The following is a 23732-nucleotide window of genomic DNA, read 5'->3' as shown; positions in this document are numbered from 1 at the left end:
GGAGATCGCTTTGTAACTTCAAACCAACAGAACGATGTCTGTACGAGTTGCTGAATATCAGAAGCAATAAGGGAGGGTGGGAGGGAGGCTCAAGAGGGAGGGGATATGGGGACATATGTATGCATATGGCTGATTCACTTTGGTGTACAACAGAAACTAACACAGTATTGTAAAGCAATTATACTCCAGTAAAGATCTATTAAAAAAAAAAAGAACCTGCTACCATTGTGGTGTTTTAGGAGAAGAAGATGGGATAGGGTGCTTAGATAATAAAGGGGAGGCTACCTCTGTTTTATAATATTGAAGCAGGAACGTGCAGGATCAGGATATGACTGAAAACAAAAGGATGTATATACACACACCTCAAATTCCTATCCTGTTAATAGATCTCAGGCACAGACTTATTATTATTCCACTCAAATTAAAAAGGAATATTATACTGTCCTCAGCTACATTGAGTTTTATGAATAATTGTTTTCTACAACGGAGTGTGCTTCATGGTCATGACACCCGTTTTAATTGCATAAAGGATTGTAACCAGTAGATCCCAGGAGAGAGTTCTGGGTAGAGACTAACTGAACTTTATGTTTGAATCTGTCCCTGAATTTCAGTTGAATTTTGCTCAAGGCCTTTTTTAAAAGACACATTGCTTACGTATGGAAGAAACTGCCAAGATAAGAGGAAAAAGAAAACTCGTGTTTTAAAGGAAAGGAAAGGGATCATTTTTCATGGTACAGAATATTTCAACATATATTGAAGGTAGGTTCAATTGGCTTTAAATTACTACTGGAGAATAGTAAAATATAGCTTACCCTTCTTGCCAATGGGCCCGGTCTTGCCAATATTGCCTTGGTCTCCTACATCACCCAGTTCTCCTTTAATTCCTGAAAAGCAAAGCATGTCATCTTTATATCCTAAGGTTTTATCTTCTCCTTAATGATGTGCCTAGTATATGATATTCACTTGAAGGAAATACCGAAAAGTGCATTCTTCTATCTGTGGTATGTAATATACATCCTGTGCTATATTAACTATTTTAATAGCATTATAATGTATATATTAAAATTAAAATGTGGGTGAGTGTGACAGTCCTGGGCCTGATGATATTAAAATGCAATATTTCTAAAGAACTACAGCAGAGGATGTTTAATCTAAAGGTCAGATAAGGAACTGAGTGAAAAAATTCTTGCAGTTTATTCTAATTCTGTTCCTCCTGAGATCCATTTTGGCTTCACTTTGGGATTCTATTTCCTTGCTACTTTAAAACAAATTGGACTATCTTAGCCATTTTTTCAAAGGGGAGGGAACATACAATCATAAAACCTAGTGATTAAAGGGACATCAGAGATTGTCCCACCAAGTTTTCATCCAAAAAAATATAATCAGGGGTTCCTGAGTTAAAATATAATCAGGGGTTAAAAATATATAATCAGGGGTTCCTACAAAATTGTTACTAATTTGCATTTTTAATCTATGATTATCTACAAAATATTTACCAGTTGTAAAGCTATCTAGTTGTGAGAATAATTTTGCGGTTCATTGTACATATTTATAGAATAAGAAGAGTTTAAATCAGCCTTTCGCAAATTGAAGTCTCAAAATCCTATGAGTCTTTTCCTCTCTTTAACTTACTGAAGATTTTAAAATCAGGGGTCTAGGGCCACTACCTTGTCGCAGATGGCAAGGAATAGTTCTAGGGCTCGGAAGACACGCGCTTACACATCACAATCCAGAAGCTGTATTCTGGCGAGGCTGAGTCTTGGCTTGGGAGTAAAACCATTCCCTAATAGCCTTTGTGTTATATTCTCATTTTCTTTTCTCCTGTTCTTCCCATACACACTCCACCATTTGCCAAGAGATCTTGGAGAAAAGTGAGTAAATCAGTGGGTCAGACAGTTCTTTCTGCTGTTGGGCATCTTCTTCCTCACGCTCTAAGCCCGCCAGCCAGCGGTGCTTAGCATGGCATCTGAGGGGCGACACGGCGATGAACGTGGTTGTGTTTCTAAACCTCAGAGTTCCTTAGATATTCCCAGAGGCTGCAGTTCCCCAGGGCTCCCAGGCTGTTCCTCTCCCACCAGCCCTAAGGATGAAGCTTGAGAAATGTGTCCAAGTCTTGTCGACAGGCAATCTCAAAGGAACTCTCTGGTGGCAAGTAAATTCATTTAGGAAACACATCTCATGAATCTTTGGAGAAGAGGGTGTTATGAAAGCTGCTAACTTCCAAGGCAAGTCCAGTAGAGAGAGAGAAAAGTGTCAAAGTCATATCATGTTACCTACCTTTCGGCCCCACGCGTCCCACTTTGCCATGCTTTCCCTCCTCTCCTGGATCTCCTTTTTCACCCTCATCTCCTTTTGAAATGGAAAATGAATGAGTGGAGCAGCTCAAATAGTAACGTAAGCACAGACTCCCCAGGAAAAGCTGAACATGGTTAGAATACATCCCTCAGCTCAGTGCTGGCCTTACAACTTCGATTTGATTATGTCTATAGGCCCACGTGAATGGGACACTCAGGGAAAGAGAAGAAACTCCCATTAACATTTTTCTTTCACTTCTCCCATGTTGTTGGAAGAGGTAATCAAGAGGATGTGACCACTGGTTGACCAGCAAGCTAGACCCTGGCAATCAGAGGTTCCTTACCCTCTCCCCTGTCCTTGGAATGTATGTTCCATCCAGCTCCCATAGCCCAAGCCATTTCAAGGATGCAGCCTTGAGGCCACCTGGACTGAATACATGCCTGAACCCAGTTAAGGCACCTATATAAACCTTTAAGATTCTGGTGGGTGAGTGCAGAGATCAACTAGTCTTAAGGCCACTCAAGACGAGCCTTGTAACTTCCCTTGCTTATTAAACCTCTCACCTACCAATCTGGAGTGGCCTGCCTCTTTCTTCATCTCCCCTTGCCCTCTGTGTATGGGGCCAGTTTCAGATTTCACCGAGGAAATTCCCAAAATTGCGAACCAACACACATCCAAATCTATATTTAAAGAATTACCCTTATTGGCAAATCCCTGAGAAGTTTGTTGGGCCTGGCAAATCTTTATTCTTGCTGGAGAATCTGGCAAATTCTGGAAGCCTGTGCATGTGTATACATCCATATACATGAATATCTATGTACAATATGTATAAATATATAATACAAATATATATTTGTATATTATGTAAATATATATACATTGTATACATATATAATAGATATGTAAACATATATATAAATTTATAACCCTCTGACTGCATGCTTGAGAACCCCCAAATCATAGGCATGGACCTGGAAGATAAGAGCAGAAGATTAGCTAGGAATGGGAAACAGCTGCAAAGCAGTTCTGTGTGAGCAGAGGCTACTCTAGTCATAGGTGGGTCTAGCTCTAGCAACTTGTCCAGTCAGGAAGAACTGAATGAGTGATTTGATGAAAGGTGTCCCGAACTGTGAATCAGGAATCCTGGATTTTAATGCCATTTTAGTCACTGATGGGTTAAGCAAATTTTCAAAAGCCAGTGACTGAGCTTATGGGCTTTGGAGTGAGGTAGATCTGGAGTTTCTCAGCTCTACCGTTCAGTATCTGGAGAAAGTTGGCTATGTCACCTCCCTTTATGAGCCTCATTTTCCTTTCCTCTAAACTGAGCTAATAACACCTACTAAAGAAGGCTCTTGAGAAGTTTAAATAAGATATGGTGTGTGAAAGACCTGGAACGTTGCTGTACACCTGAAACTTACACAACATTGTTAACCAACTATATTCCAATATAAAATAAAAATTAACAAAAAAAGACCTGGAATATAAGTGCTTAGCAATGGTGGCTATCGTTGTTCTTTCCTGTATACTTCAGTTTCCTCATCCTTAGTGTAGAGATAATCCCCACCCTCCCTAACTCTCCCAGTTGTATTAGGATCAACAAGGTAAGCATGTGAATGTGCTTTGAAAATAAAGAGCCCAACAGACAATATTGTTAAGACGAGCTACCTGCCTTATCCCCACAGCAATCTCAGGACAGGAAGGCATCCTGGTCATCACCAGTGGAAAGTGGTAGATAACAGACTTCGTAAGACAAAAATGAAATTCCTGGGATTAAATTAGATTAGTTTGGGAGAGAGACTGTTGAGATGTTCATTCATTTATCCAGAAAAAGCATAACAAGTCATTCTCTATTTTTTTCTAAGAATGAATGTTAATATTTTTAATTTTTTTTAGAATGTTAATATTTTAAATGAAATAATATTTTAAAGGGAGCAGTGAGATTTCCAGGTTGTGAGATTGGTCAGGCATTCGAACCCTTCACACATGAAACTCTAGTATCTCCTTCTGGGGAAGGATTTCAAAAAAGATGCACAGATGATTTGTGTGATCAAACCAGTGGGGTGAAGTGGATGAACTAGATGGTGTTTTGCTAGCTAAAGTTATTATTAAATGTTTATCAAGCAGTTATCATGTGTGCCAACACTGCGCTAATGTGATCATCACAGCAATTCTAGGAGGTGGAAACAATTACTGCTCCATTTTCTGAATGGAAAAACTGAGACTCACCGAGGTTAAGTTGTTACCCTATTGTCATAGAGCTTGTGAGTGGTAGAACTAGGATTCAACAATATGTATGTCTCTGCCCCTCCAGATCCCTACTAGCAAGTAATTGTTCCTTCTAGTCTAGGATTCTGTGACTCTCAGCGGACCGTGGATTTTACAGAACTTGGCGCTGTGCCACATTTTTCAGGGAGAAAAGTGGAGATACAGAAAGTGAGTCTTGTTCCTTTTGAAATAAGATGGATAGTGGGGAAGATGAAACCAGCTCAATGTCTCAATGACTTAATTCATAGGGAATGTATCCTTGAGGTAATTTAGTATAAGTAAGACCTGGCTTTGCCACTCATGAACTGAGGTACCTTGGGAGGTCCTTGACCTTGAGCCTTGTTTCACCCGTTTGTAGAATGGACAAAATAATACCTTTTTCAGAGAGTTTTAATAAAGGTAAAATTAGAAAAGTATTTTCCTTCAGGAAGTTCTCTCTGACACTCTCAGGCTGGGCTAAATTCTCCTTCTGATTATCTTCATTGTTTAAAGTACCATCTTCTACTGAGTGAGTCTGTTTATCTCTGCTATCCCTTATACTCATCTGTGACCTGTGAGATAACCCGGGCCATGAGTGTTTCTACCACCCACAGAATTTAGCAAAGTGGCCCTGGAGCTTAATAAATATAGCTGAACCGGACATGTTTTATGAGCCATAAAACATTTTACAAATATAATGGTAATGTTTATTGAATATTAAGCACCAAAGGAGTTCCTCGTACTGGACATGCATCCTATCATTTGATCCCCACAAAAACCTTTAAGATGGACACTATTCTTAGCTCCATTTTACAGATGAGAAAATGAGGTCAAAGAGAGGTTCGATCACTTCCCAAGGTCACATAGCTTGTAAGTAATAAAGCCAGAATTCAAACCAGGGAAAATGCCTTCAAAGCTTTTGTTCTGAACAAGGTGTATGGTTAGGAACACATTTCTGTTTTAACATTTCTGGGTTTGGGGATTGCTATTCTGCACAACGGGACCAAAGATGCGTGTCCTGCTCACCAAAAGGCAAAATCAAATGCAGGCATGTACGTGGTTTGGTGAGTCATAAAACCACACTAATGTGAATTATTGGTGCCATTATTATGTCTTCTCTCCCCCTTCTTATGAGCTTTCCCATTCATTTTCAAGCAAGTATCTAACTGGAGGCAGCCAGGTGAGTGACTTAGTCATTTGCTGCTCCCTGGTGGTTCCTGATGGTGACCTGGGAGGGTGAAAACAGGATTATTATTCTTCTGACCAGTGTGCCTGAATCCCAGCCCGGTGGTGAGAGGGCTGCTGGCAGCGATGAAGTAAACAACGTGTACCCTTGCCTTCAGCTTGGGTCCCAGCTTCATTTGATCTTTGGGACTTGTTTTAATGAGAACAGAAGAGAGGCATAAAAGCAGGCTTTGGAAAGGATCACCCACATGGCGCACAGTTGTCTGCTTTTACCCTCTTGGCAATATTTCATTGGATTAGTAGGGCAATTTAGACTTACTTTCCTTCTTTTAAAAATAGCCACTTACATTTTAAAATTAAATGAAAAGCTATAAACTGTGATGAACTAATTTCAGTTTTACAAAAATTATTGGTTTCAGCCCCTGCCAGGCCACCAGCTTGCTGTGATAATCCCTCCAGCAGAATTCCAGCAGAGCACACAGCTGACCAATTTTTCTTAGGTACAATTTTTTCCCCAAAAAGCAAAAACTCTTTTAAAATGAAATTCTAGTTTGAAATGAAATAGCCGAACCTAGATCATGACCCCTGCTCAAAGGAAGTAATTATTAAAACTTAGTGAATTGGTTTTGGAAGTGCTAAAGAAAATTCACTGGAAGCTGTACTTTTCACTGCCAGAATAATCTTATGGACTGGGGGCAAGTTGTTAACAGTCTTTCTGCTGGTCAGCCTTGGAATTGAGTGATACAGGTGTTATATGGTGTGCTTTATCAATGAGGCCAGATTCCTACCTAAAATATATCCTCCCCAACCCTACTTATGCCCTTTTTCCATGTATGCTGATTGCATCTTCATTTTTGGAAATTTTCATAGTTGTATCAATTATCGTCTAGACCTCTCATATATATGAGATACACTAGCAAGGTCATAAAGTGGACCACATCCCAGTACTTTTCCTTCCTCAATCACGACCTCATTATTCCACAGAAACATAAAAAAGAACAAAATAGTGTTATTTGCAGCAAGATGGATGGACCTAGAAATTGTTATACTGAGTGAAGTAAGTCAGACAAAGACAAATATCTTATGATATCGCTTATATGTGAAATCTAAAAGAAAATGGTACAAATGAACTTATTTACAAAACAGAAATAGAGTCACAGATGTAGAAAACAAACTTATGGTTACAGGGGGAGAAGAAGGGGAGGGATAAGTTGGGAGATGGGATTGACAGGTACACACTACTATATATAAAATAGATAACTAATAAGGACCTACTGTAGAGCACAGGGAACTCTACTCAATACTCTGTAATGACCTATATGGGAAAAGAATCTAAAAAAGAGTGGATATATATGTATATGTATAACTGATTCACTTTGCTGTACACCTGAAACTAACACATTGTAAATCAACTCTACTCCAATACAAATTTTTTTAAAAAAAGAAAAAGAAAACTTCTAGGCCTTGCTGGGACCTGCTATTGTTTGCCTTTCCTCTATTCACCCAGCTTACCAGTCCCTCTGTGCCTCGACCTACCTCCCCATACGTCCTGGATCCCTTCAACTCAGTCACATTCACAAGGCTCGCCCTAAGGAAAAAGGAGTGCACTGCACTGGAGAAAAGAGCTCTGGAGAAAGTCATTTCATTTCTCTGAGTCTCAGTTTCATCCGTAAAATGGAGGAAAAAATCCTTACGTCAAGGGATTGTCAGGGACTAAAGGAGACAATGCATGAGAGGTGTTCAGCACAGTGTCTGCTGCTTGGTAAACTCATCTATTCTTGTTTTAATGAGAACAGAATGGAGGTACAAAAATGATGATGATGATGATGAAAGGTCATCTCTTTTGAACCTATCTCAATCCTTATTTTAAAATCATTACTTACTTTTTTATTTGACTGTGCATTTTTTTTACTCATTACTATGAAGATTTTCACGCAAAGATAGCTAAGTAAATATACACCCATTAAAGATACTGAGGTATCTTTAACAATTAACAAGTTGTCATTGCTTCATCTATGTATTTTTGCTGATTTTTTTTTGCTTGGTGCAATGAACAGAACAGGAGTTTTATAGTCTGTTATGGGCTGAATTGTATCTTCTCCCCAAAATCCATATGTTGAAGCCCTACCCCAGCACATCAGAATGGAACTATATTTGGAGATAAGGCCTTTAAAAAGGTGGTTAATTTAAATTGTGGCTTTTAGGGCAGTTTTAATCCAATCTGACTGGTGTCCTTATGTGAAGAGGAAATTTGGACACACAAAGGAACATGAGGGATGCGTGCACACATCTCTGAAAAGGCCATGTAAGGACACAGTGAGAAGACAGCCAACTGCAAGCCAAGGAGAGAGGTCTTGGCTAAGAGAGACCAAATCTGCCAACTCTTTGACCTTGGACTTCCAGTCTCTAGAACTGTAAGACAATAAACTTCTGTTGTTTAAGCCCCCCAGTTTGTGATATTTTGTTATGGCAGCCATAGCAAACGGAATCATAATCACAGAGATCTAGGTGCAAATTCTAAATCTCCACTTAACAGCTCTTTAATCTTATACTAAATAATTATTCCCTCTGCTTCAATTTTCTGGAAAATTAAGATAGTTACACGTGTCTCATGGAGTTACTGTAATATTACATAATACTATGGATGGCAAAATTCATAGAGGAGTCCCTTGCACTGAGGGGGACTCATTAATCCACAAAATCTGTAACTTTCACCTACCTGGGAGCTTCTACCTGTGCTTCTGGTAACGGCCCCACAACTTGCCATAGGAAACAATACTAGCTTATTCTCAATCCACGTAGTTTGAACCTTCTCCCCAGTAACTGGTTCAGCAATGGACATGTGGCCCAATGAGAGCCAACAAATTTCAATTGGTAGATAAGTCTCCTCAATCACTCAGACAGTTATGAATTTCAAGACAGAGACTTGCTCTTTCTGCAGGGGTTGCAGAGAGGATAGACTATTACTGAAGTATCTGAATCTACTTTAGCACCACAAAATAAGAACCTTCTTTAAAATGAAGTCATTATAGGGGAAAAGAGAACCAAGGTGTGTTTGATTCTGATCACATCACTTGAGCCTGGATATAGCTCTGCCTGAAACCCTTCCTGTTACATGAGTCTATAAATTCCTCTTCTCTCTTTTGTTTGTTTGTATGATTTGGCTTTGTTTCACTTGCAAACACAAGTTTCCTTACTATTATAACTACTAGGCACTGATCAGGATCTTCTTATGAGGAGATCAAAACTTCAGGAGAGAATGGGCGAGTAAACATAATTACTGTGATAGATGCTGGAAGAGTAGCAGTTACGGGAACATAAAGGAGAAAACATCTAACTCTGCCTGCCCACACCTAAAACTCTCCCGTATTCTTTCTCCAGAAAAAGTAAACGAGATCCCTATCCTTGGGCTCCATCAGAATAAACTATATCTCAAGGTAAGTGCAGAAGAAAATAACCTAAAATACAAATTTGTCAATATATTAGGGCAGGCTGATACTAAAACGTTCTCACCAATAAAATTCATGTGGATTTTTATCTTTTGTCCAATTCCATGCACCCTGTAGGTCCAGCTAATGTGTCACCTCCTCTACCCAAGAGTCTTCTCAGCATCTGCCCCCATCTCCCTCTTTAGCAGCCTGGATTAATCTCATTCTCTGCAGGTAATTCCCCTCGGACTTCATAGCATCCACCACATTGTGTCACAGATGATGGGACGGGTTGGGGACGATATATTATTTTCTTTGTATCCCTAGTACTTGGCACAGGGTCTCACATGCAATAGGTGCTTTCTCAATAAAGGTTTCCAAGTAAAAGGAATAACATCCTTAAAAACAAGATGGATAAATGTGAGGTTAATGAAAATACAGTCAAATTAATTACTAATTGATTGAAATGTCATTCTTAATAATGGCTGATTAATGAATTGACTTCAGCCTGCTGGGGGGTCTATGGGAAAGACTTATAATCTAGTAAGGCAGCCCAGGCAAATACAGACAGTCCCCGATTTACGATGGTTTGACGTAACAATTTTTTGACTTTACAGTGATGCAAAAGTGATATGCATTCAGTAGAAACTGTACTTCAGATTTTGAATTTTGCTCTTTTCCTAGGCTAGCGATATGCAATATGATACTTTCTCTTGAGGCTGGGTGGTGGCAGTGAGCTGCAGGTCCCAGTCAGCCATGCAATCACGAGGGTAAACAATCAATACACTGACAACCCTCTGTACCCAGACAACCGTTCTGTTTTTCACTTTCAGTACAGTAGTCAATAAATTACATGAGATATTCAACACTTTATTTTTTAAAAGATAATTTTGCCCAACTGTAGGCTAATGTAAGTGTTCTGAGCATGTCTAAGGCAGGCTAGGCTAAGCTATGGTGTTCCCTAGGTTAGGTGTATTAAATGCACTTTCAACTATGATATTTTCCACTTAGGAAGGGTTTATCAGGATGCAACTGCATTGTAAGTTGAGTAAGATCTGTACACAAATATCTGTCTCTACTGTTTCCTCCACTTCATATTTTTGTTTCCTCTTCTGATTTACCCATCTTCCAATATCACTGCCATGCTCCAATCCCCCAGGCTCAATACCCAAATTGGCTTTGACTCTTCCCCCTTCTTAACTCCCACCTTGATTCTTATTTTTTCTCACGTCCATCCTTTCTTTTTCCTTCCATCTCTACTGCCATTGTTTTACCTCTTCCTGTCCTTGTACACTAACCCGTGTTCCTTGCAGGTGAGCCCTAAATGGTCTTCATGGTGTTTTATTCACTGGTGGTTCCAAGGGCCTAGAATCGTGTCTGTTCTATACATAGTTGTTGAAATACTGGTTTCTTTGGATCTGAACTTCACTTTTTCAAACCATCTTGCAAACTAATCTGTATAAAGTCACATTTTCATTATAAAACTGCCCCATTCAAAACATTTCAGCAGTTCCTCTGTGTTTATAGGCCAAGTCCAAACTAATTAGTCTAGTGTTTGGACTTTCACAGACTGGTATCAATGGAACTTTCTGGCATTATTTTCTGACATTGACCTGCATAACCTTCTATTCCTGCCCAACTTGTCTATTCACTGTTCATTAAAATGTCTTTCAATGTTTGCTCCCATTGAAAGGCACATGGTTTTCTCTCTGTTTGAAATTCATCTCCTCAGGGGAAAAAGTTATAAAATAAAAGACATATATGACCATATGAGAAATTAAAAGTCTTTATATGACAAAAGATGCCACATAAATATATAAAGTTTATCAACAAAAATATGAGAGACAAGGAAAAAAATCAAACACTAAGACATAAAAAAAGATTAATATTTTCAATGTACAAAAAGTTTTTGCAAATTGCTTTGCAATAAAAAGACAGCAAATGAAATTAAAAGGTAATCTAAAAATATAAACAGTAAATGATGGATGAAAATGCCCAGACTCACTTAGTCAGAAAAACATATACGTGTAAATGTCAATATCATATTTTTCCATCATATTTAGTAATAATTATAAAAGATTAATTGCCTCTGAAGTTGCCATAGCTACAGAAAGCACTCAGTCATTGCTTTTGGCAACATAAATTGCTACATTTCTGCAAAATAATCTGTCAATCATGATTAAAATAAAAAACCCACATACTCTATTTTACCTTAGCGAACCTATTTTATGGGACTTAACTGTAAGAACAAATGTATACATGAGAATGTTTGCTTGTAGTGGCAAAAACAAAAAAACCATAAACAATCTGAAAGTTTATCATCACGAGACTGATGAAAATATGAGGAATATTGTGCAACTACTAAAAATAATGAGAAAGATCTCTGAATAAGGAGTGAGCTCCATGTTATATTATGTAAAGAATGCCTCTTAGAGAGTCATATGCATATGATCCCATTTAGAAGAAAGAACAAATGAACAGAACAAATATAGAGAAAAGTGTTAATACCAAGCTATTCATGATGGTTACAGGAGAGATTTGGATCTGTAAAGGGAAGCGTCACAGTGAAAAGAGAGATCATTAGCTTTTTCTTTATATATCTTTATTTTGTACACATTTATACATGCTATGTGTTACGACAAACCTGAATTACTCTTATGACTTAAAAAATAAATCATAAATAATATACAGGAACTGTGGCCTTCTTCTCCTTTTATAAATCACACCAATGAGTCGTGTCTCAAATTAAATTCTAAATTATCTGAATTTACTGGTAGAATTATTTCCTTGGTAATTCACCATCTGGCTCCTTGTTACTACTTTCTAATTGCTGCCTTGAAGTATTATTTAAAAATGCATTGTTATTTAACTTCAGAATGTAAGTTCCTTGTGATAAGGGCAGACATTCTACACTTTGTTCTCAAGAGCTGTTCAAACTTCACAATGTGCTCACTCATTCATTCCTTGGACAAATATTTACTGAATTTCTACCAGCTACCAAGTTCTGTGCTGGATCCCAGGGATACAACATTAGCTCGGACAAGACATGATCTAAGCCGAAAAGTTTGGTGGGAAGGAGGCACCAAGCAAGGTCTTGTAAATGTCATGAATGTTCTGAAAGGGAAATTACTGCCTGTTTTGTTGGCGTCTAACAAGGTGAGCCTTTGGAAAGATCAATGATGTAGGGGTAAGGAGACTAGGCTTTTACTCATCTCTACTGCTCTCTCCTCAGATGATAACATATCAAATAAGAAAATAAAATGGAGGTGCTTTTTCAATATTAATATGCTAAACAAGTGCAAGGAAATACAAAATGTAAGGAGATATGTATATTGTGACTAATTTATCACAATAATAATAATATCAACGTCAATAATGATAACAGCTAATGTTTATCGGGTGCTTACTATGGCCCTAGCTGGGTTGTTAATATACATGGCATGTTGTCAGCCAGTCCCTTTACTGTGCCCCATCCATTCCAGGGACCCATAAACTTCATTCCCCCTTCACCTCACTCCTGTGTAACCTAGCAAAGAAAAGTGAGAATTTCAAGAATCCTGCAATCTTTCCTACTTGAATTACAAAGCACCCACTCTTTGTTTTCAGGCTTATTTTGTTTAAAAAGAATTCCTACTTGGAACCTGCAAGTCTTCTGCAGTCACTGCATGTCTGAGTAACAGGGAGGAAAAAAACAAAAGGCAAAACACACCTAACATTATCCTTAATGAAAAATACAACATTAAGTTTTGTGGAGCAGGTTTTCTTCTGCCTGAACCTATCATTCATTATTCAAATGCATTTACAGCCAGGTCAGCAGAAACAAATGCAAGGAGGAGGTATCCCATCCACCTAGGACTGAGTGCTGTGTTTCTGCAATGCAATGCAGTGGTTAAGAACAGGGCATCTGGGATCAGCACTCACTGGCTGTGAGATTTTGCAACTACTTCAATTCCTTCAGCCTCAGTTTCCTCGTTAGTAAATCAGAACAGTGAAATCTCTTCCCCAGGGTGCTGCGGAGAGGAGTAAATGTGATGATACACGTGAAGGGCCAAACGGTGCCTGGAATGCAGAGAGCACTCAGGAAACATTACCTTATGACAGTATCATCCAATCGGCCCCCAGAGTTTCTAGCCACTGGAAATTAGAGGGATACATATTTTCTAATAACCTATAAGGGAAAAGAATCTGAAAAAAAAATATATGTATATCTTGGATATATATACATATATATACACACATATATATACATATATATGTACACCTGAAACTAACACAACATTGTAAATGAACTATACTTCAATTAAAAAAACAATAAAATAAAGAGAATGAGAAACCCCCCTCAAAAAAAAAAAAAGAAAGAAAGAAAAAAGAAAAGAAATTAGAGGGATAAAAAGAAGAGGCCAAGGAGAAGCAATGCATCTTTTAGCTCACACCTTGGCTGTGCGGATTTGCCATGCCCTGGCTGATATATACTTTTTTTTTTTTTTAATTTTATTTATTTATTTATTTTATTTATGGCTGTGTTGGGTCTTCGTTTCTGTGCGAGGGCTTTCTCTAGTTGTGGCAAGTGGGGGCCACTCCTCATCGCAGTGCGCGGGCCTCTCACTGTTGCGGCCTCTCGTTGTGGAGCACAGGCTCCAGACGCGCAGGCTCAGTAATTGTGGCTCTCTGGCCTAGCTGCTCTGCGGCATGTGGGATCTTCCCAGACCAGGGCTCGAACCCGTGTCCCCTGCATTGGCAGGCAGACTCTCAACCACTGTGCCACCAAGGAAGCCCTGATATATACTTTTGCTTCCAGAGATTTGTGTATCTGGCATTGAAATGTTTACAATACTCTATAGACGTAACATACAATATTCTGTCTAAATTTTCTTTCAGTACAAAGTGGGGCAGAAAAAAATTTAAAGAAAAAGAGTAGTGTTGTTATTAAGTGTAAGTCATAACTGCTATTATATAAACGAATGTCCTGGTCCATGGATATCCCAACTATCTGTGAGAAAGGCAGTCCTCCCTGCTATCACTAAATAAGACAAAATATAAAAACTAAGAGTCGAGGCTACAGGTCATGTGATGAGCTTTTATTAAGAAAAAATGCCTAAAGAGTATTTATGATGTCTATTTTCAACTGCCTGTTGGACTTTTCCATCTGGATGTTCATAGGTGGCTCAAACACAGTTTGGAACTCATTATAATCTGCCATTTTGCTTCTGAAATCTCTCTCTAATACACCCTCTTCTCCCTCTCCCGACAGCCTTAAGGCATCCCTTGTTTTTAATTCATGTTGCACCAGGAGCTTCTCACATCCTTCAGTCTATCATCACCCCTTCCAAGAGATTTATCTGCCTGAAAAACAAATTTAATTACATCATTCTCCTACTCAAAAACTTCCATTGGCTGCTCTGGTTTAAATGATCATTTGGCTGCTCAGACCTGATAAATATCACTTCTACAGAATAGCTATGAAACCTGGGAAAAAAATTTAAAAAAGAAAGAAAGAAAGAGAGAGAAAGAAGAAAAAAGAAAACCCAAGGTACAATGAAAATTAGGTTAACAAAGCATCATGAAGCATATGAATATTTACATAGAAGCCACTGGAGCTGGGATAGGGGAAATCATTCTGTCTTCTACCTTATTAAAAGATCAATCCTATTTACCTAAAAGGAGGTAGAACGACACTTAGTTCCTCTTCCACTGGACACCCCTGCTCCAAGACTAGGTCTCTCCTGGCAAGAAAATTGAGTCAGTAACTTTGTTACATTAGTGATGTTTTTTGACATGGCAGAGCACTGCGCCCTAACCTAATGCCGAAAGGTGAGACAGAAAGGGATATAGGAGGACAGGCAGTGGAATGATGCATTTGGGTAGCTTCAGTTCCCAGTAATAAAACATTTTAGGGAGGCACAGGGACACCTTGGGAGCTGTGAATGCTGGACATTTTAGTTTTGCATACGCTCATTTGTTCAGAGTTAAAATGTTAGTCAATCGGAAAGAGGGAGCAGGAAAAAGTCCCATGTTAGTATTGTTGGGCAACATTAGAATAATACCAACATGGTATTGCTTTCCTTCATCATCAGGAGATGATAGATATAGATATAGATATTGTTGATTTAAAAATATGTACAACCTAAAAGTTGAGAGTTATGTTTTATTTGGCAGACAAACTGAGGACTTCAAGCCCCGAAGGCAGCATCTCAGGTAACCCCGAGAAAACTGTTGCAAGGAGGCGAGGGGGGAGCTAGGATATATAGGAGTTTTGCAACAAAGGGCAGGTAGTCGGAACAAAAGATTACTGTTTATGAAAGAAAACTAGATATCTCAAGTTTAGGAATTTAGTGCCTTTCTATGTATGGGAAGATGCAAGGGTCTGGGCTCACAGAAATCATTCCTTTGATATGCACCTCAGCTCTCTGGGGCCAGTATCCTGTGTTTTCTCATCTTGAGTTTCCTCAGGGCTCACCGTTGGGAGTGGCTGCAGTCTGATGGTTGCTGGATGGCAGGTATTCTTTCCTTCCTGTGTTCCCTCAGGGCTCACCAGCTGGCCTTTGGAGGTGGCTGCAATCTGTAATCGCTGATAACTGTGACATCCTTTGTTTACTGATATGACAGGCAATATTTTATTTCTCAATATAGATATAGATACCTATGTATATGTTAATCAAAAATTACCCATTTTAATAAAAATATAATGTCCCCTTAGGAGTACTCTAATGTAGGCAGGCAGGTCATATCCCTTGCCTTTGTACACTCTAGGTGAGCTTTATTTCAGTGTATTTGGTCTGTGCCTATGGTCTAGTACTGGCTTTTCCCCGAGATCATTGGTGGCATTGCCCAGCCTTGCTCTTCAAGTGCTAGGGCAACACTGATAAAACAGTTCCAGAGACGCTCCTTTGTGGTATATCAAAGTCTCCCAGTCTCTTTGGGGACTCTCATTTTGGTCTGGAGCACACTGTCACACTTGCTGCCAACTTCCCATTGGACATATGGGCCTCTTCCTTTTGGTTGTCCTGTCATTTGGTCACTCAGCATGTGGTCTGATGAGAGAGAGATGACATTGTCATAGCTATTGGCTCTGAATATCAAAATCTTTTTCTCATCCTCACTCATCTCAGGCCAGGCAGAACAACACCATGTAAAATATTTTTGACTGCAACCAATATTGTAATGTCTTACACATACACCCATCCCTGGGTGATATGTTACATAAATGACCTTCAGAAGGGTCACAAACAAGAGTACTGTGCTTTAGTTTCCTTCTCTTTAAATAGGGATAATGATTCCTATAATACGTCAGTGGAGCTAAAGCGAAATAATGGATAAACCCTTTGTAAATTCTAAAGACTCGTATTTATATGATTTATTTCACAGATACAAGCATTGTCAAGAGACCTGAAAGGATGCTTCCAGAGTTTTCAAATCAAGAACAATCACGATAAACAATTTGAAAACAATTAAATTATTCAGATGTTACTTGACTTGAGTCTCTGAGTGTCAGATTTTAACCGCATATATTTATAATTCTTTTATAAAAGAGCAGAGAAAGCTGTAAAATATAACTGAAAGAATTTTGGAAAACTATAGAATATTGCAGATCATATAGCAGTGTGAAAACCAGACAGACTGGTTATCAGTTGGAATATCCTGAAAAGAGGTAGAGGCCAAATAAAACCATTTCTAACAGAATTAGAAAGTTTCCAGAAGTAGTATTTCATAAACACAAATAAAAAGAGACACCTAAGTTGTATCTGGCCTACACATATGGCTAATGACCTAAGGCCAACAGAATTGCCTACCTAGGGCACAGACAGTGGCTAAAGGAAAATATTCCTTAAAGGAAAAAAAAGAAGAAGAAGGAAAAATGGAAAAATAATTCTCATTCTCCCTTGGGTTTTGCTAATCTGTGGTTTTCTAATAGTTAAAGAGTCCTTAACAATGTGTCAGAGATGGTGCTAAATGCTTTATGTGGCTTAGCTGATTTCTCCTCAACACAATCCTATGAAGTAGTCATACCATTATTAACCCATGTTACAGATAAGAGGACTGAGGCTTGGTTTTTTCTGTCTTAATTCATTTAATCCTACTAGGGTGTATTTACACTATTATTATTCCTATTTAATTGATAAGAAGCCCCAGGCTCAACTGGAGAACTAGAGAAAGAAAGCAACATTAGTGAAGAGAAAGGGTGGTCTCAAGTTCGTGAGCGTCTGACGAATAAAAGTTGACTTTGCAGTGAGACTAAAATAGGTAGGAAATGGCAGCAAGGAGTACAAGGTGGTGCATTTCCCTGGTAGATTTCTGTTTGTAGAACCAACGTTACAACCTATGAGCCTTTGTTTAGGGATGTGGGAGAGAAGGCTTACGGTGACTAGTAACAGCAATGGAAGCTAATGAAAAAAAATGATGATAGCTGACCTGTACGCTAAACATGTCTTAATTTTCAAATTAAGCTGTTGAGATTGGCAATAAAATTATCTCCATTTAAAAAATGAGGACACTGAGACTTCAGATCACATAGGTAGGTAAGTGGCGGAGCTCAAATTCAAAACCATAGATTCTGTCTCCAAAGCCCATGACCTTTACCAACATGCAAGCACCTATTACTACAGTCCCTAGTAATGATTGATATATAGCCAAATTATTATGTAAGTGAGCTGGGGAGAGAAATGGTATAGGTAAAGGATACAACTTTCTTAAATGAAACAAACTAATTTTTTTTTTTTTAATTTTTGGTTATTACATCCTCACTCATCTTTGCCCACACTTTGATTGACTGGACTTTTATTCCTCCCCTCGTGACCTAACCTTGAAATGTTTTCTTGGCATCTATTCAAAGGGAAAAAGAGGAGAAAAATTGGTTCAGAACATCCATCCATTGGAATATAAAGTTGAAAAAGCCAAGCCTCTTAAAATTTTGGTCTGACCTTATGCATAACATACATATTAAAACTCTTAATGAAAGAATCCAGTGAATTAATACAATTAAAAAAAAGGTTTTGGGAAAATACCTACTTGCTTAACCTCTCCGATAAAGTCACCAGAAAGAAATCAGCAACTTAATTTGTACCAAGGTGACCGAGCTAAAACAATTCTGTACCATGTTTATACATTGACCTCCTTTTCTAAAGTTAATTTATAAAACCGAAGGAAGGATCATTTCATGCCTAATGAGGATGATAAAACGTGAGGACAATGGTAGAACACGACAGAATGAAACAATGACTGGCTTGGGAATCTGGAAGAGGAGTTTTAGCTCTGCCACCAATGAACAGCTGTGTGACCTAGAATAAGTGATTTTACCTCTCTGGGCTTCAGTTTTCACAAATGTAAAAATAACTGGGTTTAAACCAAATAAACTCTGACAGTTACTTTACACATAGTGAGACTTCTGATTAGAGTATGAAAGTGACCCAGATATTGCTAGGCATACTGGCCATCTGTTTGGAGGCTGAGAACACTTCTGGGAAATAACTCAAGTGTGTCAATTGCTGGGATCCAGAGCCATGTTCAGAAAAAATACTGGCCAGATTGAAGTCCATTTCCTAGAAGTAAGGGGTTTTTCTGGGAAAGAAACTATCCCGTAAGACAGAGGACAACGTCCTGGCAAAGCCACATGTACCTCGTAGTGTCTGGCACTCAGATGTGGGCCCTGGACCACCCATGCATGGGTTCCATAGGGACCAATAGGAGCTGTAAGCAAAAACTAAAGTAGCTGTTTCATCCTGCCCTGTAAAATCCTGTGATGCAGTCAACACTGCTTAGGGGCCCCTCCAGCTGATTAGACGGTTTAGCATTCTGATTGGAGCCTGAAGTCCAACTAGAATTGAATTGGGTTCCAACCTGCCACCTTCCAGCTGTGTGGCCTTAGGCTAGTGACCTAATAGTTCTGAACCTCGGTTTCCTCATCTGTCAGACGAGAATTATAATGCCTTCTTTCTCAAAGTCTATTGAGATAGTTCAACTTAAAACTGGCCGGATAGCACTCACGCAGGGCCAGGTCAATGGCATCTATTCAATGTGTGTTAGTATCACTGCTGCCGCCACCATGATTGAGGTTGTCATTACAGTCATGCTGAAGGGGAGAGACCCTTTCTTGGCCCCATGAGTTCATCACAGGCCAGTTGCGTGGAGTCAAGATGGTTACTTGTAGGAGTTGCGGTGCCCTCAGAAGCAAAGGAAAGCCTTCCTTACTGAGTGAAGGGCACTGAGTTAGTGGCCAGGCCAGGTTGAGACAGGGGTACCAGGGAAGCGGTGGCACGGCTGTGCTTACAGAAAACCAGTGGCCACTGGTGGGAAAGTTCTTTGACCACTGAAGTGGTACAATGACAGTGTCTCCCAAGAGCAGTTGTTTTCTTGGAAGCATTGCAACACATTTTGGGGAACTGCAAGACATCCTTGGAAAGTATTTTCAAGGAACGGTCAGGGGATCTTGGAAAATTTGGGTTTGTTTATTTCATCAAAAATATTTATTGAGGGCTTCCCTGGTGGCGCAGTGGTTGAGAATCTTCCTGCCAATGCAGGGGACACGGGTTCGAGCCCTGGTCTGGGAGGATCCCACATGCCGCGGAGCAACTAGGCCCGTGAGCCACAACTACTGAGCCTGCGCGTCTGGAGCCTGTGCTCTGCAACAAGAGAGGCCGCGATAGTGAGAGGCCCACGCACCGCGATGAAGAGTGGCCCCCGCTTGCCGCAACTAGAGAAAACCCTCGCACAGAAACGAAGACCCAACACAGCCATAAATAAATAAATAAATAAATAAATAAATAAATAAAATTAAAACTCACAGCCCAGTCTCCAGAAGGCTAATGGAGGAAAGAAGAAGTAGAGGGAGGGAGAGGGAATAAGAATTACAGTGACTGTAACTTAAAAAAAAAAAAAAAAATTTATTGAGCAATCGCTATGTGTCAGGAACTCTTCTAGACAGCAGGAAAACACACTCAGCAAGATGAACAGGGTCCCTGCTTTCATGAAGCTTGTATTCTAGGACTGACTGTAGATATATAAAAACACAAGGGATTTTCATTTAGTAATAAGTCTGTGAAAATAACAACAAAATATCTTGGGAACTATGACAAAGAGTGAAGGGGGTCGTCAGGCAAGGCCCCACTGTGCAAACGGCATTTGAGCTAAAACCAGAATGAGAAGAAGGAACTCTCCTTGGGAAGACCTGGGGCAAGTTTGGGTCAGACAGAGGGAACATCAAGTGCGAAAATACTGGGTCGGGAATGGGAGACAAAGCAAGGATGCCTGAAGCAAACTACAATTGGATAAGTAGTTTGAGGTGGGAGAAGTTGGGAGAAGCCAGATGGATCGCAAAGGAGCTTTAAGACCACATACATGGACATACACCCAAATTTCATTGAAAGAAAAACCTCCTAAACCAAAAACCAAAATAAGCAATAGGGTGAAATATCATTAATTTCCAAACAAACGAATGAAGTGATGGAGTTCATTATCAAAGAGGAGGCACGTCATCACTTTCAGCATGTTTTAGGGTCCAGTACAATGTTGGGCTGTGAGCTTGCATAAATCCCATGTTCTGAGGCAGAGTCCTATCCATTTATCAAAAAGGGGTCAGTGGGTTGTATTTCCAAACATGATTCTAATAGACTCTAGTAGATGTCATGGAATGATTGTGGACACAGAGCCAGAAGGCCAGGGGTCAAGTTCAAATTGCATGACTGTGCAACATCTACGTGGAAGACCTTGGGACCTCCACTTGGCCTCATAGAGACTGTTTCCTTACCTTTAAGGTTAAAGTAATTGCTACCACGTAGGAAAATTGTGAAACTTAAACAAGATAATGTATTTGAAAGTTCCTTGGAAATTGTGAAGCATCACCCAAATATTGCTTTTTGGTTTTACATTTCTTTTTAACAGTTCTTGTTAAAATTTCTTGTCATTGCTGTTTTCAAGTAAAACCACTAGAGGTCAGAATTTCACACAAATTGTTTAAAGAAACCACCAACGTGGGGGGAAAAAAGAAGAGAACATTTTCCTACTAAGCAGCATAAAATAATAAGTTTAAGGCATAGAAAGAAAAAGAAAAATGGCTTTCAATGAAGAATTTTTTTACAGCTAGAGAAATACTCATTCTCAAAATTACTACTCAACAGACTTAGACAAATAGGAAGGAGAAGGAAAGATAAATAGAATCTGTTAAGTATCTATTCATAATGTCTACACCGCTGAAAGTTCACTTTGATTATCCGATGTTATTCTTAAAAGAGGTCTGTGATGGAGCTCATTTTGCAAATAAAGAAACTGAAGCATAAACAGATGTAATACCATACTGAAGATCAAGCAGATTCAATCCAATGTCTTTTTTTCCCACTAAGTCAAGCTTGGGAAGTAGTGCAATAAAAAACGGTGTGTCTGTCTTAGACAATACATTATATGACAGAGTAGCATTAATGGTTTTCCATTTGCAACTCTATATTTTTATTAAATTCCAAGTCTCCCAAATGAATTTAGGGAAAACTCCTTTTATTGTTTGTTTCTCAGAGTATCTGGAAGTTTCTCATTGTTCTTCCCTGCATTTATTTTATGGTATCAAAGGTTAAAACTTGGATTGCAATCTTAGGAGGAAATTAATTCACTGATTAAGAAAAATGCACTTTAAGCAATACACATTTAAATAAATGACAAGCATGGGGCAATGTTTTTCTATTTTTTTTTTTAAAGATCCTTTTTTTCTACTTAAAATTTTAAGCAGATGCAATTCTTCCACCATGTAGCCTGGAGAAACATAGCATGAATTACTAATGAGGGAGCACCAATTTGTACTGCAGTGACCACTTTCAGAACAAAAGGGTCAGAGCTGAAACCAGGAAAACAGCAGCATTTTTTACCAACCAATTGCCTGAAGCGCATTTGGACCTTGGCTCTACTTGAAAAAAAAATGTTTGCAATATTCTATCATCCTTCAGCTGAAGGCACTTGGCCCTAAAACTCCACTTTCAAATAAAGAAATGTTCATTTCTATGCCACCTCCAATCCTTGATGAAAATTTTCCTCTTCATTGGAACCCAGAAGCCCATTAATTTATGAAATATATGAAAGAATTCATTTTTACTTTACTGAGCTTTTGTCTAGTAGCTTTACCAAAATCAGCCTGAGAAAGCAGTTGGAGTAAAAACAGCCCATGAACAGAGATGTTCTTAAGGAAAGGATTCCTGAATGTCTTGCTTGTGTATCTCCCCTGGAGCAGCATGGAAGATGAAACTTCCCCCTGCCCTGGGTGAATTCCATCACATCCCTGGAGGCCTTCCAGCGCCTCCCCACGTTCTCTTACCTAACATCAAGGGAGATTTTAAAATAAGTAACAAGACATTGATTTTTCTAAAATAGAAGGAAAGTGAGAGAACTCTAAGGAGGGGAGTAGAGAAAGTCATTGGGGGCTAGAGTGGGGTTGAGAGATGAAGTAAGAGCTTACTTACTAGATATGAACATTTCATTTTTCTTTCCTCACCTTTGGGTCCTGGTGAAACTGTGTGTGTGGCACAGACTTCAGTCGTAGGACGACTATCAATGTCCAGACCCAGACTCTGAATTTGCAAAAGAAAGAGCACCAGGAGGATGAATTGATTCCTTCGAAGATGGGCTCCAAAGCCACCCATTGCTGTGGTTCTTCAAAAAAGGGCTGCCCAGAAGTGCCAAATAAATAGCTTTATTTTAAATAAAACCTTCTTCTTTGGGGAAGAAGGGGAAATATCTGGAACACACATTCCAAAAAGGGCTGTAAAAACAGGAAGGAAGCATATCCTAGGTTGTTTATTTTCTCAGTGTTCCAAATGAACCATACATTGTCCAGACTGTTTATTTTCAAGTGACAACAGTTTATTGAAAATTATCTCTGAACTAAACACTCAAGTGTGCAGGTCAGCAGAAACAAATCAGAGAATAGAGGAGACAGAGATACCTTCAACTCAGTGCATGAATGGATAATTTAATACCCAAATTGCACTTAAATGTTGGGGTTCCAGAAAGATTGAGCCAGAGATTTCTTGAATTACCTACATATTATGTAATCGTTATGCATGGCATTGAGCTTTTTCACAAGGAAATATTCATTACTTGCTGCTGGTGGCAGTTGAACACTAATACTCCCACTGATCTCCATGACCTTATTTCTTTCTTCTCTTGCTACAAAGAATTGTCTTGGGATTGAACCCCAAAGGAAGGAACACCACTTCACTGCAAAGCAATTTTGCGATAAGTATCAAGAATATTAAAAATGTTTATGGCCTTTGCCCTAGTAATTGGCCTTCTGGTACACTTTCTGAAAAAAATATTCTGAAATGTGGGCAAAGCTTTATTTAAAAGATGTGGCCAAAAGGCGAAAGGACATCAGTTGCTTAATGATATGTTAATGGTTGGCAAATCATCGTTAAGTACAAATGCATGAGAGAACAGCACGACAATTTTATTAAAATGGTGTTTTCAGCAAGTTTTTGATAAAATGGGGAGAAAAAACCTTGTGGTATCACATTTGTTAAAAGCAGACCAGATATAGATACAGATAATGTAACTACAAATATAGACATACATACAGAGATAGAAATAGAGATCTCCTTCTCTCTCTTT

The 23732-nt window shown here is 39.0% G+C and overlaps 1 protein-coding gene across 3 annotated transcripts in view; it reads right to left on the bottom strand.

Moving 5' to 3' along the window:
• COLEC10 (collectin subfamily member 10) overlaps positions 1-22786 on the bottom strand; it is a 37949-nt gene extending 15163 nt beyond the window's left edge. The window contains exons 1-3 of one of the 3 annotated variants that reach the window (XM_068525786.1): positions 22618-22770; positions 2278-2349; positions 813-884 (exon numbers count right to left, since the gene is read on the bottom strand). In XM_068525786.1, the coding sequence (XP_068381887.1) occupies positions 813-884; positions 2278-2349; positions 22618-22765 (292 nt within the window). In that variant the 5' untranslated portion in view covers positions 22766-22770. The other 2 variants (XM_068525788.1, XM_068525787.1) reach the window with 2 other exon arrangements.
• Positions 22787-23732: the final 946 nt, after the last annotated feature.

This window comes from Eschrichtius robustus, chromosome 17 (genome assembly GCF_028021215.1).
Source record: "Eschrichtius robustus isolate mEscRob2 chromosome 17, mEscRob2.pri, whole genome shotgun sequence".
Classification (NCBI taxonomy): domain Eukaryota; kingdom Metazoa; phylum Chordata; class Mammalia; order Artiodactyla; family Eschrichtiidae; genus Eschrichtius; species Eschrichtius robustus.
Note: the sequence above shows the minus strand (reverse complement) of the source record. Positions and strands in the feature narration are given on the sequence as shown.